This window comes from Muntiacus reevesi, chromosome 3 (assembly GCF_963930625.1).
Source record: "Muntiacus reevesi chromosome 3, mMunRee1.1, whole genome shotgun sequence".
Lineage (NCBI taxonomy): Eukaryota > Metazoa > Chordata > Mammalia > Artiodactyla > Cervidae > Muntiacus > Muntiacus reevesi.
Window position 1 is genome coordinate 73,386,171 of NC_089251.1, and position 14,483 is coordinate 73,400,653.

A 14,483-nucleotide genomic window follows, 5' to 3' on the forward strand; every position below is an offset into this window, starting at 1 on the left:
TACTGGATCATATGGTAATTCTATTTTTAATTTTTTTAAGGAACTGACATGTTATTTTCCAAAGCGGCTGTACCGTTTTACATTCCCACCAACAGTGCACAAGGATGCCACTTCCAGAGCTAATTTCTATGTGGCTTCAAAAATGTTCATTTAAACCTGGGAGATTAAAGACTCAAAAGGGCAAATTCTTGAGGAAACTCAGTATGATCACATATACACAATACTATGGTTTTATTATAGTAACCACTGTGTGTCTACCCTGTACCCGGCACTTCAACACTTTACCTGGATGCTAATCTTTATATGATTCTAATTCTTGTAACCTTTCAAGATAAGTATTGTAACCTCCACTTTACAAATGAGGCTAAAGATTAAACGACTCATCCAAGGTTATTACATGTAACAAAAGTCACCCAACCAGTACTCATACCCAGGTCTCACTCCAAGCCTATTCCACAGTATCAAGGGACTATTGGGATTTTGCATATTGCGTTTTTAAAAATATTTTTCCCTTCTGGTAAATCATCCCCATGATGAAGGAAAAGCGGAAGTATAAACGGACGTTCCTTTAGGATTAGTCAGGTGAGCAGCTGCATCCGCCCTTACCAAGATTTTCATGGGCTTTGTGGGCTCAGCTGGTAAAGAATCTGCTTGCAATGCCGGAGACCTGGGTTCGATCCCTGGGCTGGGAAGATCCCCTGGAGAAGGAAAAGGATACCCACTCCAGTATTCTGGCCTGGAGAATTCCATGGGGTCACAAAGGGTCGGACACGACTGTGATTTTCACTTTTCGCTTTGTGGGGGAGTTACATGGTAAACGTGTGGCCTCCACAAGGCGGATAAACGAGGATGAGATGAAGAGTGCGGGAAACGGGTTTCACTGGGTCTTCAGCTTCATTCTTAATCGCTATTTTCGTAGACTCCCCTACACCGGGGCGGGAAAGCGTTCGTGCAAATGTGGCGAGGAAGGATGGGTGGAGGAGGAAAGCTTTCCAGCCAAGCGCAGTTGCCAGGACAGCGCGGCCCGAGCCGCAACGGCAGAAGCTGCACCGCGTCGCGGCAGCGGCTGCGAGCCCCAGTGACGCATTGCAGGTACGAACCAGCCAATCAGAGGAGGGCTCAACGAAAATCGCGCTGCGCGTCGCTACTACGATGCTCTTCCGCGCCGCAAAGTAGCGCCTCTCAGGCGCCACTCCACCGGCTCTTCAACGGCTCGCTAGGGAGTGAAACACAGTTACGTCATCCGTTCGTCCCCTTCCCTTTATCTTCTGCATCGTCTATCACATAATTGTGGATAAAAGGGTCTCGAGAGGAGTTGGGAGCGGAGGGGGTTGGCCGGGACTCGTTTATGATGTTCCGTTATCTTAAGTGTGGCGGAGGGATCTGGCGGAGGGAGGTGTTTATGAGGCGCTGGGGGCGGAGGAGAGAATTAGTCCGAGTGGAGCGAGCGAGCTGAGTGGTTGTGTGGTAGCGTCCCGGAGACCGGTAGCGCTTGCAGCATGGTGAGTGCGTCGCTAAGCTGCGGGCGCTCGGCCTGTAGTGGGGTAAGAGGCTGAAGCGAACTGACGAAAGGGAACTAACCTTTCTCACACTCTCTAGGAGTGGTCTTCGCCAGGGGGATGGCGCGCCAGAGGCTGGGGTCGTCCGCGGCTGTTGTGTCGCAGGTGCTTCCCAACCCCCACTCTCCTCAGGGAGGTGTCCCGTGGTGTACTGGGGGCCACGCGCACCGCCCCCGGGACCTTCGGGCTCCTTAGAGGCTGGATGTGGATGGAGCCGGGGCGAGGGCAGCCGGGGTAGGTGAGGGTTAAAGGGCGGGAGGAGCCGGAGCACAGAAGCCTTGGGTCGGGCATCTCAAAAGGTCAGCCAGGGGCCGTATTCAAAAGCCCAACGGACGGTTGGTGCGGGCGCCAGGAAGCGCCTTTGTCCGCGCGCGGCCGCCATGCGCCGAGGGGGCGGGCGGGAGCGCGCGAGGCCCGGGGCGAGCGCCCGCGCCGCCGTTAGCCCGCAGCCCCCGCGTGCTGGGCCGGGAGGGAGCTGGGGGCGCGCGAGCGGGCGGGCGCACAAGCTGAGTGGGCCGAGTCCGCGGGGAGCGGCCGGGGGCGGGGCGGGCTCGGGACCGCGGCCGTCGCCTGCCAGACCCGGCTCGAGCCCCAGCTGCTGCGCTGGCACCTGCAGGACTGCGGAGGTCTGGGCGTCCCGTGGCGCTGCGGGGTCGTCCGGTCGGGCAACGTTTGAGGAGGGCAGCCTCGTCCGATTCCCATCCCCCCCCACCCCACCCCCGGCGGCGAGAAGGAAGCTCGGTGAATCCTGATCTTTCTGCTACATATGGGCCTTGAGGCCTAATTCCAGCCGCAGGCTAAATATTTCTAAAAAAAAAATTTAAGTGGTTTTGTCGTTGAAGGAAATGACTATATCTGAAGTCAGGCGCAGCCTCGCACTGCGCATCTCGTTAGAGAAAGCCAGAGACTCCAGCTGGCGTTTGAAAGGCGTTTTTCTATTCACTCACCGAAAGCCAGCTCCGGGGTGACTCCAGTTCTGTTACCAAAGTCGATCTTACCCTCTAGTAACAATCGGAAGGATGCCTTTGACAGGGGCCACAGTCCTCTTCTGAGTGCTCACGTGCACGTTGAAATGTTTAAGATCCATTAACACTGTATTGCCCCACTCCAACACCCTTGAAAATAACTCCCTATTACCGTAGCGAAAATGCCAGGTTATTTTTTAGGTGCGGTTTAATTCGTTTGTACATTAATGGCTGTCAAAGACTATCGTGATAGAAGAGTATATTGGGGGACGGGATTTTTAAAAAGCATTTTCCTGTCACTTGAGACCGGAACTCCTGTTTTTTCCTGTTTAAAAAAAGTCTAATGAGAGCGGTAATTTGCAATACTTATTTTGTGGTTCCTTCTGCCAAGTGGTTATAGGCGATGGGTGTGTCCAGGAGGCAAGGTGACATCTTAAACAGGAGTTGGGAATCCTTGCCAACTGAAACCTCCACCCTGTTATGGGTGTGGGGAGAGGAGTTCACATTTGTTTGATGTACTCGTTCCATTTTGATATTTTAATTATTTAATTCTAAATTTGAATATGCTGGTGGAATTTATTCTTTTAGGTGAAAATAGGCGTGTAATTAAGGTTCTGAATTGTGGGGTGAATTTTTTTATATTATGTAAATGAAAAATAAGTTTTGTTTCTAATCAATCTGATAATTAAATCAAGATCTCAGATTTTCTTGATGAGACACAGTTTGTATCTACCCTTTCGTGGTCCTTTGCCAAAAGTAAGCTTTCGTAGTTACTGATCACATCATTACTGTTTTGAGTGTTTTTGACAGTCAATATTGTTAACTAAATATTGGGGACTCATCCTTGCTAAGTCATTTCAGTTGTGTCAGACTCTTTGCAATCCTATGGACTGTAGCCCTCCAGGCTCCTCTGTCCGTGGGATTCTCCGCGCAAAAATACTGAAGTGGGTTGCCCTTTCCTACTCCAGGGGATCTTCCCAACCCAAGGATCGAACCCTCCTGTCTTATGTCTCCTGCCTTGGCAGGCAGGTTCTTCACCGCTGGCGTAGGTAATTTTATAATTAGAAGACCTGAAGTTTTAAAATTAGGACTCCATAAAGTCAAAGAATGAACATTTATTTGATATGGAATAAGTTTGCTCACGTGGCTCTTGGGTTTACATATAGGTGATACATGGTCGTTGAAAGGGAGATTGATTAGTTTAAGAAGACTTGAAGCAGGGGTGATAAGTAAAAGATGTGAAGACGTGGAACTTTTGGTCACTTGAATCTAAATAAATACCCATGGAACAGCAAGAAGATCTGTTTCTGTTAGACTAAAGAAATTATTTATGCCTCTATTAAAGTATTGAAAGTTCTAGATTCAGGTAGACTGATCAAATTAGGCCTTTAGTAAAGGTCCTAATTTTTATGTAATTTCTTCTAGTTTCCCTTTTGGGCCAAGATACTGTATAGTAAGTGCTGTTCTAGCAGAATTAAAGGTACCTTTTAAATTCTATTGAAATAACTTAGAGGCTGCTTTTGATATAGGTAAAACAAATGACCTGACTTCTGAAACTAGAAAAATTTTTGCTTAGCATGGAAGCCTTTGTTGTATCTAAGAAATACTTGGAGTAAACAGGAATGAATGCAAAACGAAAGTTTGTTCCATTTCAACCCTATGGACTCATATTTATTGAGATAAGAATCTTGGATTATTTTTATAAAACCTTTCACTAGATAAGCTCCATGGTATCCATACCTGCTTTTGAATGCCATTTGGGAAATGTTAAATAGGTACATAATTCCCTTAAGGTCACACATGTAATCTAGATTAGTGGACTCTGTTTTTCTTAGTGTTTACAAATCACCTGTGGTTCTTCAAAATGCACAGTCTGGTCCAGTAAGTCTCAGCTGGAACCTGAGCATATACTAACGTTTGGGAGCTTTCTCTAGAGTTGACAGTAGCAGTTGAAAGCGATATTTGTAGATATAAAGGAGTAAGAAGTAGTCTCTCTAGTGAATTACTCTTCACTTCACTGAGATAAACACATTTTAATGAGCTTGAGTTTTCCCAAAAGTATAATTCTTCTAGTTCTACTAAGAAAATGACACTATGCATAGACAAAAATAAGAATCAAATTTATTTGCATGTCATTGGAAAAAGCGTACAAATTACAGTGCTAGGGAGCTTTGTGTTTTTACTTTCAGTAGTCTTTAGTCTGAAAGTTACTGATGAAGGTTATTTTAAAGCCTTGGACTCTGAGTTAGTAGTAAATACAAAAGAAAGGTTTTTTTCTTCCTAAAGCCTTCTCAGCTTTCATATGTGAGTCTTCCCAAAATCTCCTCTGTCACAACTTGTTGAAAAAACCCCACTGTCTGAGTTTCTGCACATAGCAGTCATTCTTTCAGCTTTCACATGTTACTGTGTTTTCCACACTTTTGGGTTAACATTGTTAGTCCTAAATTGTTTTCTCCTGCCCCATTTGTTCCTGGGCTTGTGGCCTCAGTTTGTGGAAATAGATTTTCTCAACTTAAATTTAAAAAGGAACATGAAGAGTTTGCTGTAAAGGGCTTGATAATGCCCCACCTGTCTACCTTCACTGTGGAAGTTGAACTAGTCAGGTTGGTGTTTAATATTAACATTGTAGGTTCTTTGGTTAATTAACTTACATAAAGTAATTTTCACTGAACTTTTGGGGCTAGCTCTTTATATATAGCTTCTAACTGCACAATGACTCTGCAAGGTAGGTATTAATATTCTGTGTTATAGATGAAGTTGACAATGAGCGGTTGAATAACATGTCCAAGGTCACATGGGGGCAGAGCTGGGATACTAAGCCAGTGATGCCTCAAAGCACCATGCTTTTTTTCTTCCACCATGCCATGTTACCCTTCTTTTAGAAATGATAGAAGTCCTGCAGGATGGAATTAGATCAGAGGTAAATCATCTATAGCCTCTAACAAAGTAAAAAATAACAGTGGATGGGTTTTAATTCTTATTTGTAGAGAACACAATCTGATTTTATACCAAATACTTGGAGAATTGGGATTTGTAAGGATAAAAGTAGATTCTAAAGACCTTGCATTTGCTTCAAGGTCAAATCAAAATTGATCAGGCAAAGAAATTTCTTCTTTTCTGGGTTTCTTCTCAAATGTTTTCATGCTGTCCCCTAGAGAAAATGTGAATGCCATCCTGTATTCAGGTTATTATCCTTTCCAGGGGTGTGTTCATTTAAGATGAAACCAGGCAGTGTTTATTTTTCTTTCATATCAATAAGTGAATGGATTAATCACAGTATTCTTGACTTCCCTGTAGGTAGGAATGTTAGCTAGGAAGCTATTTCTTGTTAGTGCGTCTGGATATATGTTCCAATAAGCAGTTCATGTCCACGGATGAAGGCCACATGAGGAACAGGGAACCTTGTTATTCTGCAAGTATCTTTATAGTGTGTTCTGAATTTAAAATTGAGGTATTGGATATGTCCAACAAGTGTTTAATTCTGACCCTACATGTTAGTAATTTTGTACTCCTGCTCCCTGAAATTTAACCTTAGCCCTTTTCCCCATCTATAAAGTAAAACATTAATGGTATTATTAATAGCATTTAGGGTTGTGAAGATTGAACAAAAGCAACATATATAATGGGTTTCAGCAAATGCCTGAACATGCATTTTTTTTTTTTTTTAAGTAAAAACAAGTAACTTTTTTTCCCCCAATTGGCTAAAAACAACACAAACCTTATCACTTTGGAATTTTAAACATCAAAAGAAAATGAATATGTGGACTTAACATTTTGTAAATAGTGTACTTCAAATATTCAGAATCCTGGATTCTCTGCAGTTACATGGCAGGTGAGGAGTAAAACTGGTAACTTTCATGTTGCCCCAACCAGTACAGCTTGAATTTTTATCTTTTTGATAAGAGTTTTGCTTAGTAATCTTTGGGTTTTTTGAGGTTTGGAACATCACACGTCCAAGTGAAGTATTTAATCACTTGTAGGGAAAGTTAAAATGTAGTTCTTGTTTATTATTTTTGATTCGGTGGAGATTTCTGGTATTAATGGTTTTTATCTACCTGAGGAGATGAGCTTAAGTTTATACTAACTTTGAAAAAGGAAACAGTGCTTCTTTTGCATCTATCCTTGTTTTAGAAGAGTACAGTTCCAATTAAACTTTGTACTGTTAGTGTGCTAGATCTGCTTTTTTTAAATTTATGTAAAATTTAGACTTTCAAATATAATCTGAAATGTTTTTCACATCTTAAACTTGGGGGCAAGGTAGCTTAACTTTGGAGATAAACCAGAGTGTATTTTCTGCCCACCCGTGTTTGGTACTAAGGAGTGAACTAAATGAAGTTGAGAAGTTTATGAAACCAGATGAACCCTAAGTGTTTTTAAATTTGTTTCTGTAACTGTTAAACTACATACTGTCAAGCCACTTACCTATTTCTTTGATTTCTTTTTAGGCTGACCAACTGACTGAAGAGCAGATTGCAGGTGAGAAATAACTTTGTTAGGTTATACCTGTTGAATTTTATAAATTGAAAAGCCATTCTCAAAAAAAGATATTTGTATGAAAGAATTGACTTTGATCTGTGTCATAGATGGGAACAAGTAAGTGTAATGTAAGAGAGTAATTGAACCTGCTCTGGCAAGTGAGAAGGTAAACTTGACTGTGAAAGATGTGTGGGGCTAACTGTAATTAAAGACATGTTTTTAGGTTATGTAGGTATACTTTTGAGCCTGGTGTTGGGATGCTCTTTGTTTTGTTTTTCTTGAAGTTATTTTAGTCTAAAGATTAATTCTGGGCAGTTTTTAACTCTGCAACTTCAAACCAGTCTCCACAAGAAAAGAGGCCAAGTGGTAATTAACTTGAAATGTAAAATCAGAAAATGAATGTTGAATTTACTGTGGTTTAAAGTAGCTGATATTTTAACCTTAGAATTGCGTATATGGTCGGTCAATCAGGTGATAACCATTTCTCTAGTGAAAAACTTAGATCCAAAAGTTAGTATTCTGTTTTATAGATGCAGCAAATTTGAGTTTTATCTTAAAAGCAGTGACAGCTATTGAAATGAGTTTAGAAGTCTTGTATCCTTTAGTTTGCTGTGGAGATGTGAAATTGTTACGTAAAACCTGATGTCATGTTGTCATTATGCTGAACCAGTAGTACTTTTGATTTTATTCTAATATTTTTGAGGTGGCTAGTTAAGAAAAGGTTGGGGAAACGTCTAAATGGGTTTTGTTTTTGTTTTTTTTAATTTCAGGGTTGAAATGCTTTTCAAACTCTATTCCTTGATTTCAATTAGAGACTTACTAATGAAAGCATCAGGCAGTTGTAACTGCAGTGGTTTTCCTGATAGGCAAAGAGTTTCAAGTGCTCAAAAGCACTAAAGCTTTTTTTTTTTTTAAACGCTAGGGAAAACTGAGAAACCCAGTTGGAACTCAGGTATTACTTTACTACCCCACACTTCATACACAGACTTGGCAGAACCAGAAATCAATAATCTCAAATTCTCATCACAGATAATATTTGCTTGGACTGTATAAAGTAGAAAACTATTGGCATTGAGGACCAATTTGACAGGTTTTATTTTTGTTTCTTATTATGTGCATTTGACTTAAGCTGGGAATTTGCTCTTTCAGGTTGGTAAATTTGTGTGTATAGAGTATGTTGAAGTAGTCAAGCAGAGCTTTGGAAATGATTTCTTTTGTTCATATATAGTATTTTAGGTGTATTGATGAAATGTAAGTTATTCTGTAATAGTTTTTTCTGTATGACTCGGGCTATTATTTCCAATCTTAAGTTCTTACCTTCTCTAATAGACCTGTCTTCTTTGCCTTTGTTTCTCCATAGTCTCAGATAGTTCTGCATGGCACAGCATGTTCACTTTAGGGTAGATAGTGAATTATTCAAAGTGCCAGTTACATAGTTGGTGCTCATTACTCCTTTCCCAAACACACATAGAATTCTTTAAAAAGTAGTTTGTGTCTGTTAAATACAAGAGGATCAATCCTCAATCGTTGATAGCATTTTTGTAAAGGATACTTAAAGTTCATGGAATATTGTCCTTAAGATAAATTCTGTCTTTTCATTGGTTCCTATCATACAATTAAATTCTAGTGAGAGTAGCAGAAAAATCTGTTTTGGTTTTTTCCCTACCCTGCCTTTTCCTAGGCTTTTAATAAAGACTATTCTTGGAGCCCAGGTTTTAGTGAACCTTTAAAGTAGAGGAGCTAAAGCTTTTATGCTACTAAAATAAAAATTCTTATTTCCTCTTGTTTCCCCACTACCTCCCACACAGTAAGGACTGAGTAAATATTTCCTGAATAGAGAAATTTTCAAAGATGTGTGCCACACAGATATGTTCTAAAGCAGTACCTACTCTATACTAACAATTACTCTGCCTCCTCCTAGAGTCCCTTACTTTTGAGTTGCAAAGTTGAATATACTAAGGTACTTTTTCAGTTAGCTTTATCTTCATATACTGACTGATTTAAAATTCCTCTAGCAGGTAACTTGGCCTAGAAAAATGTACGCTTATAGTTTAGGTGAAGTGCCTAGAATTGTTTATGTTACCCTGGTCTTAAAGAGCAATCCAGAACAGTCTAGTGTGACATCAATAATAGCAAGTGAATTTTGTTGATGATTGCAATGATGTCGTTAGTTGTTGGTATTTAAAGGAAAAATGTAAAATAATTTTTTTCTTTAAAGTAATTTATGCCTAAACTTTTAAATTTCAGTGTAGGGATAAAACTTACTTGATTAAAAAAAAGTACTTACCTTACTCAATAATAAAGGCCTTTAAGGATTTAAATATATGGCCTTTAAAGGATCATTAAGTTCAGAATTTTATAAATAAATAGAAATTGGTTAACAGCTGTTAGATTTTTCTTGTTTCATGATAACCTGTTTTAATAATAATGTGAATTTATGTAAAACATAATTAGAGAGGTATCCTGTGGTTGCTAATGAAAATCTAAAACAAGTAATAATATGACTTCTGAAAGTTTCAACTTAGGCATAACTAGAATAGATTTTGGGAGGTTCCATCAGTTACGTTGAAGAAAGCTGTTCTGTGACAGAACCTGTTTTCTTACTGTGTATTGGAGTTTTGACTCCTAGGTTTATATTTCAAGTCATTTATGGGAATTACTTGTTTAAAATGATATGCGTCTATACATGAAGATTAAACAAGTTCTGAATCACAGGTGGTGAGCTATAAAAGGTGAATTTAAATTGTATTTTTCAGTTTATTTTTATTTCAGGTTTTTACAGGTATTTCTGTGTCTTAAACTTCTTGAAATTTATAACATACATAAATGTGTAGCATGCATCTTTCAGAAATCGTTTTTGAAATAAAGTCATTTAGTAAAATGATTACGATGATAGTTACATCTGATATTTCTAGACAGTATTTGTACATCCTGTTTTTTAAAAAACTCAGGTAAAATGGAAATATTTTCATCAAATTCTGCTCTTTGTAGGAATTACGATTTACTTTTGTCATTGAATTGGTCTAGGTTAGTACTGCATATTTTCATAAGATTCAGTAGTTTGTTCTAAGCTTCTAATATCGGGTGAGTTCCTCTGAAAACAAGTAACGTTTAAATAGAGTGGGCTGTTTAGCATTGAGAGTAAGTAGCACTTACTACAGTGATACTAGTCTAAAGCTAAACAATTAAAAGAATCAAAGCAGAAGAAAATAATGGGATAATCCAAAATGGTAATAGGACTCAGGTACTTGTGTGGGTTATTTTAAATAAAGAACCCATTAGGAGGCTGTTGTGATAGTCCAGATAAAAGATGATGGGGCCATTAACCAAAATGTTGGATGTAGAGATGAAAAAAGAATCAGGCAATATTTAAATAGCAGAATTCAGCAGGCCTTGTTTCAGGGGAAAAGAGTTAAGGTAACTTGCTTGTGTTCCTAGGGTTGCTATATATGGAATTCATTTTAATTAAGTTTTCCTTGAGGTCAGCTAGGGGGAAATGTTCTGTAGGATGTCAGAAATAAAAATAATACATTGAGAGAGACGAGTGGACTAACTGAAGTCTTCATCATTAGTGGGCGTAGACGAAATGGCCAAGGAGAGAAAAAAGGATAAGAAATTTGGTCAGATCTACATGCAGGAGACAAATAGTGAGACCCTTTGGCAGTGTAAGGTTACAGGAAAGCGACATCATCTATCTCTTTCTTGATATTTAAGTACTTGCCAGGCATAGTTCAGTGTGCTTTACTTATATTAATTATTTAAGTTGGGAAGTAGATACCAAGTGAACAAGTGAAAGTCGCTCAATTGTGTCCAAATTTTTTGTGACCCCATGGACTATACAGTCCATGAAATTCTCCAGACCAGAAAACTGGAGTGGGTAGCCTTTCTCTTCTCCAGGGGATCTTCCCAACCCAGGTCTCACATTGTAGGCGGATTCTTTACCAGCTGAGCCACAAGGGAAGGTACAATTAGCCCCAAGTAACAAAAATGAGGACGCTGAGGTGGAAAATTTGCCCACGGTTCCATTATTAGTTAGTAGCAGAGCTGGAATTCTTTTAAGCCCAGGCAGTTGAGTTCCCAATTCTTCTTTTAGTTTCTGTGTTTTATGTTTTTGTATTTACTTGCTGATTGAGCCTAATATCTCTGTTCCTACTCGCTTTGTTATTAGCTCATTAATATGCACTCTTGCACTGTTAAAGTAAATCTCTAGTTTCTCTGTTCGGGTATCCTAGACTGTTCTAGTAGCTTTCCATGTAATGTAGTGGTGAACTATTGATAAAAGCAACATCATTTCACAATAGTATCTTAAAGATTTTAGGCAATAATATATTTCATTTTGTTGCAAGCTCTGAATTTATATTCTGAAGAGAGGTTTAAATTATTTTTTGTTTTCAGTGATGATAACAGTTAAAACTGGCCATACATACCTTTATCATCCCATTGTTAACATCATTACAGATTATTTGGTGATAGTCTCTTCTGTCCTCCAGAAAAGGGAACTAGCTTAATGCATGTTCTAAAGTTTAAAGTTTTTTGTTTTTAATTTAGTAAGTGATTAAATGGACTTAATTTTTACTTTTAAGGATTACTGTAAGTAGTACAGTTGCTGTATAGAAATAAACGTATTTGGTAACAATAGTTTCCTTTTCTATTGTGAGTGTAGGTTAGATCTGTAATTAGAGTTGTGTTCCACAGGGCAGCTTCAACAGAAAATACAGAAGCCAGACATTTGGGGTTTTTGGGTTCTGCTTTTTCAACAATAATTTGACTTTTATCTCATCTAGATTTTGGAGTTCCTTGTGATTTTTAGATGGAAAAAACTCCCAGGTAGATCAGTATGAGCATATGATTAACTAAAAAAGTTTGAAATACCACAAGGTTTTCCACCTAATCCTTCAGGAATAAAAATCCCATTTCAGGTCCTATCTCCATATAATACCTTTGCTTTGAGAGTTGATTAATACATTTTGCTTAGGTTACTTTATTTTTAACCTGTACATTTGGATTGTGTTTTCTTTTCAAACAGAATTCAAAGAAGCTTTTTCACTATTTGACAAGGATGGTGATGGAACTATAACAACAAAGGAATTGGGAACTGTAATGAGGTCTCTTGGGCAGAATCCCACAGAAGCAGAGTTACAGGACATGATTAATGAAGTAGATGCTGATGGTACATCTTTTTAATTCTGGGTTTGAGAAGAGGGAATTGAAGAAGGGGCATTTAAATTCTATTGTAATACAATATTTAAAATATTGTAATATTTCAACCAATACCATCGCAGGTAATGGCACAATTGACTTCCCGGAATTTCTGACAATGATGGCAAGAAAAATGAAAGACACAGACAGTGAAGAAGAAATTAGAGAAGCATTCCGTGTGTTTGATAAGGTAAGTATATGAAACTGGATTTGTTCCGTTTTAATTTGAGGATTTTTAAATATATTAGGATCTCTTAATCTTTGAAAACTTGTTTTTGTGATTATTTGCCAACATACTTTAATATCAAGCAAAAGCTTTCTAAGAATTTAGTGTAGAAGGAGATTTCCTAATAACATTCTTTACCAACTGAGCTATGAGGGAAGCCCAATAATTATATATATATATATATATATATATATAGTATTAGTTTTGTGGCAGAAGAGGTATTGACTTTGGAACAAAGAAATAGTTAAATAAAGGTTTCTGTGGATTTCTGAAGTATATTTTGCTCCCAAATGTGAAGTTTAGTAAACTTCTTATCCAGCTCATTGTATCTATAATATTGCTCAGACATTTTACTAAATTTTTTTGTAGGATGGTAATGGCTATATTAGTGCAGCAGAGCTCCGCCATGTGATGACAAACCTTGGAGAGAAGTTAACAGATGAAGAGGTTGATGAAATGATCAGGGAAGCAGATATTGATGGTGATGGTCAAGTAAACTATGAAGGTAAGTCTTTTCACTGTCACAGCCTTATCTTGTGGTTTACTATCAGATTCTACTCTTTTAAAAGAAGCACTGCACTCCAAACTAGGATAAAACAATTTTTGGTAACCATTGTGGAACAGTTTGAAAAGCTTCTTTAAACTTATTTCAGGATCCTCAGAATTAAGGTGACTTTAATGTCTTTCATTGGATTCTCCTTCCCTCCAATTAGCTTTAAGTCTGAAATTATACATGCTTCAGAAGTATCATATGGTAAACTAAAGCAATAATTTGGCTTATTTCTTAATAATCATAAATAATTTTTGATTTATGAAGAATCCAGCCTTAGCAGTAAATTAGCTTTCCTCTGTACTTTATAATTTTGAGGAAAGACAGGGGAGTGGGAACTGCTCAGTAGTTGAGTAAGTGTGATTGGTTTTGACAGACTTTTGCCACTGACTCAACATCTTTGTATACTTCTTCTTTTTCAGAGTTTGTACAAATGATGACAGCAAAGTGAAGACATTGTACAGAATGTGTTAAATTTCTTGTACAAAATTGTTTATTTGCCTTTTCTTTGTTTGTAACTTATCTGTAAAAGGTTTCCCCCTACTGTCAAAAAAAATATGCATGTATAGTAATTAGGACTTCATTCCTCCATGTTTTCTTCCCTTATCTTACTGTCATTGTCCTGAAACCTTATTTTAGAAAATTGATCAAGTAACATGTTGCATGTGGCTTACTCTGGATATATCTAAGCCCTTCTGCACATCTAAACTTAGATGGAGTTGGTCAAATGAGGGAACATCTGGGTTATGCCTTTTTTTTTTTTTTTTTTTTTTTTTTGAGTAGTTTTCTTTAGGAATTGTCAGCATGTTGTTGTTGAAGTGTGGAGTTGTAACTCTGCGTGGACTACGGACAGTCAACAATATGTACTTAAAAGTTGCACTATTGCAAAACGGGTGTTTTATCCAGGTACTCGTACACTATTTTTTTGTACTGCTGGTCCTATACCAGAAACATTTTCTTTTATTGTTAACTTGCTTTTTAAACTTTGTTTTAGCCACTTAAAGAAAATCTGCTTACTTATGGCACAATTTGCCTCAAATCCATTCCAAGTTGTATATTTGTTTTCCAATAAAAAAATTACAATTTACCCAACTGTTGCTCTGAATCTGAGTCATTTAATTAATTTGATGTTGAACAATTTTGACAGTCAAATTGGGGGTGTAATTTCTTATACTTGGTATAATTTAGATATTTAATTTTTTTTGTTTCTTTTTTTTACTATTTAAGACTGTGTTTAGTGTTTAGATTGTGATACTTCCTTCAGAAGGTTTAACTGAAAGATTAAAAACTCTTGTATAAAAGTGTACCTAGCATGGGGACTGACATAAGATAGGTATTCAGTGTTGCCTACTTTTATAATTTTCAGCTTTGGCTTTGTTTATCCATATTGACTTCAGCCATGCAATGATTTTTTAAATATTTGGGCTTTAAAACATAAAAATCCAAATTGGGGCAGGGGGTAGTTTTACCTGTTTACTAATTTTTTACTCAGTGCTTTTTTAATTCTA

General features: G+C 38.0%; 1 protein-coding gene across 3 annotated transcripts; it reads left to right on the forward strand.

Moving 5' to 3' along the window:
- The first annotated feature begins 1,417 nt into the window (after positions 1-1,417).
- On the forward strand, positions 1,418-14,067 carry CALM2 (calmodulin 2). Of its 3 annotated transcripts, XM_065929321.1 has the most exons (7): positions 1,485-1,502; positions 6,970-7,000; positions 7,923-7,952; positions 12,027-12,170; positions 12,283-12,389; positions 12,795-12,930; positions 13,398-14,067. In XM_065929321.1, the coding sequence occupies exons 1-7, from the start codon at positions 1,500-1,502 to the stop codon at positions 13,424-13,426; spliced, it is 480 nt and encodes a 159-aa protein (XP_065785393.1). In that variant the 5' UTR covers positions 1,485-1,499; the 3' UTR covers positions 13,427-14,067. The 3 variants fall into 3 exon arrangements, with proteins under 3 accessions (XP_065785394.1, XP_065785393.1, XP_065785392.1); XM_065929322.1 differs by lacking the exon at positions 7,923-7,952 and having other exon boundaries at positions 1,418-1,502; XM_065929320.1 differs by lacking the exon at positions 7,923-7,952 and having other exon boundaries at positions 1,485-1,544.
- Positions 14,068-14,483: the final 416 nt, after the last annotated feature.

Bases quoted from the DNA above. Each gene is read 5' to 3' on its own strand.
- CALM2 (XM_065929320.1), top strand. From the start codon at position 1,500: ATGGTGAGTGCGTCGCTAAGCTGCGGGCGCTCGGCCTGTAGTGGG. The intron at 1,545-6,969 runs GTAAGAGGCTGA...ATTTCTTTTTAG, and splicing joins GGCGCTCGGCCTGTAGTGGG to GCTGACCAACTGACTGAAGA. The intron at 12,390-12,794 runs GTAAGTATATGA...ATTTTTTTGTAG, and splicing joins CATTCCGTGTGTTTGATAAG to GATGGTAATGGCTATATTAG.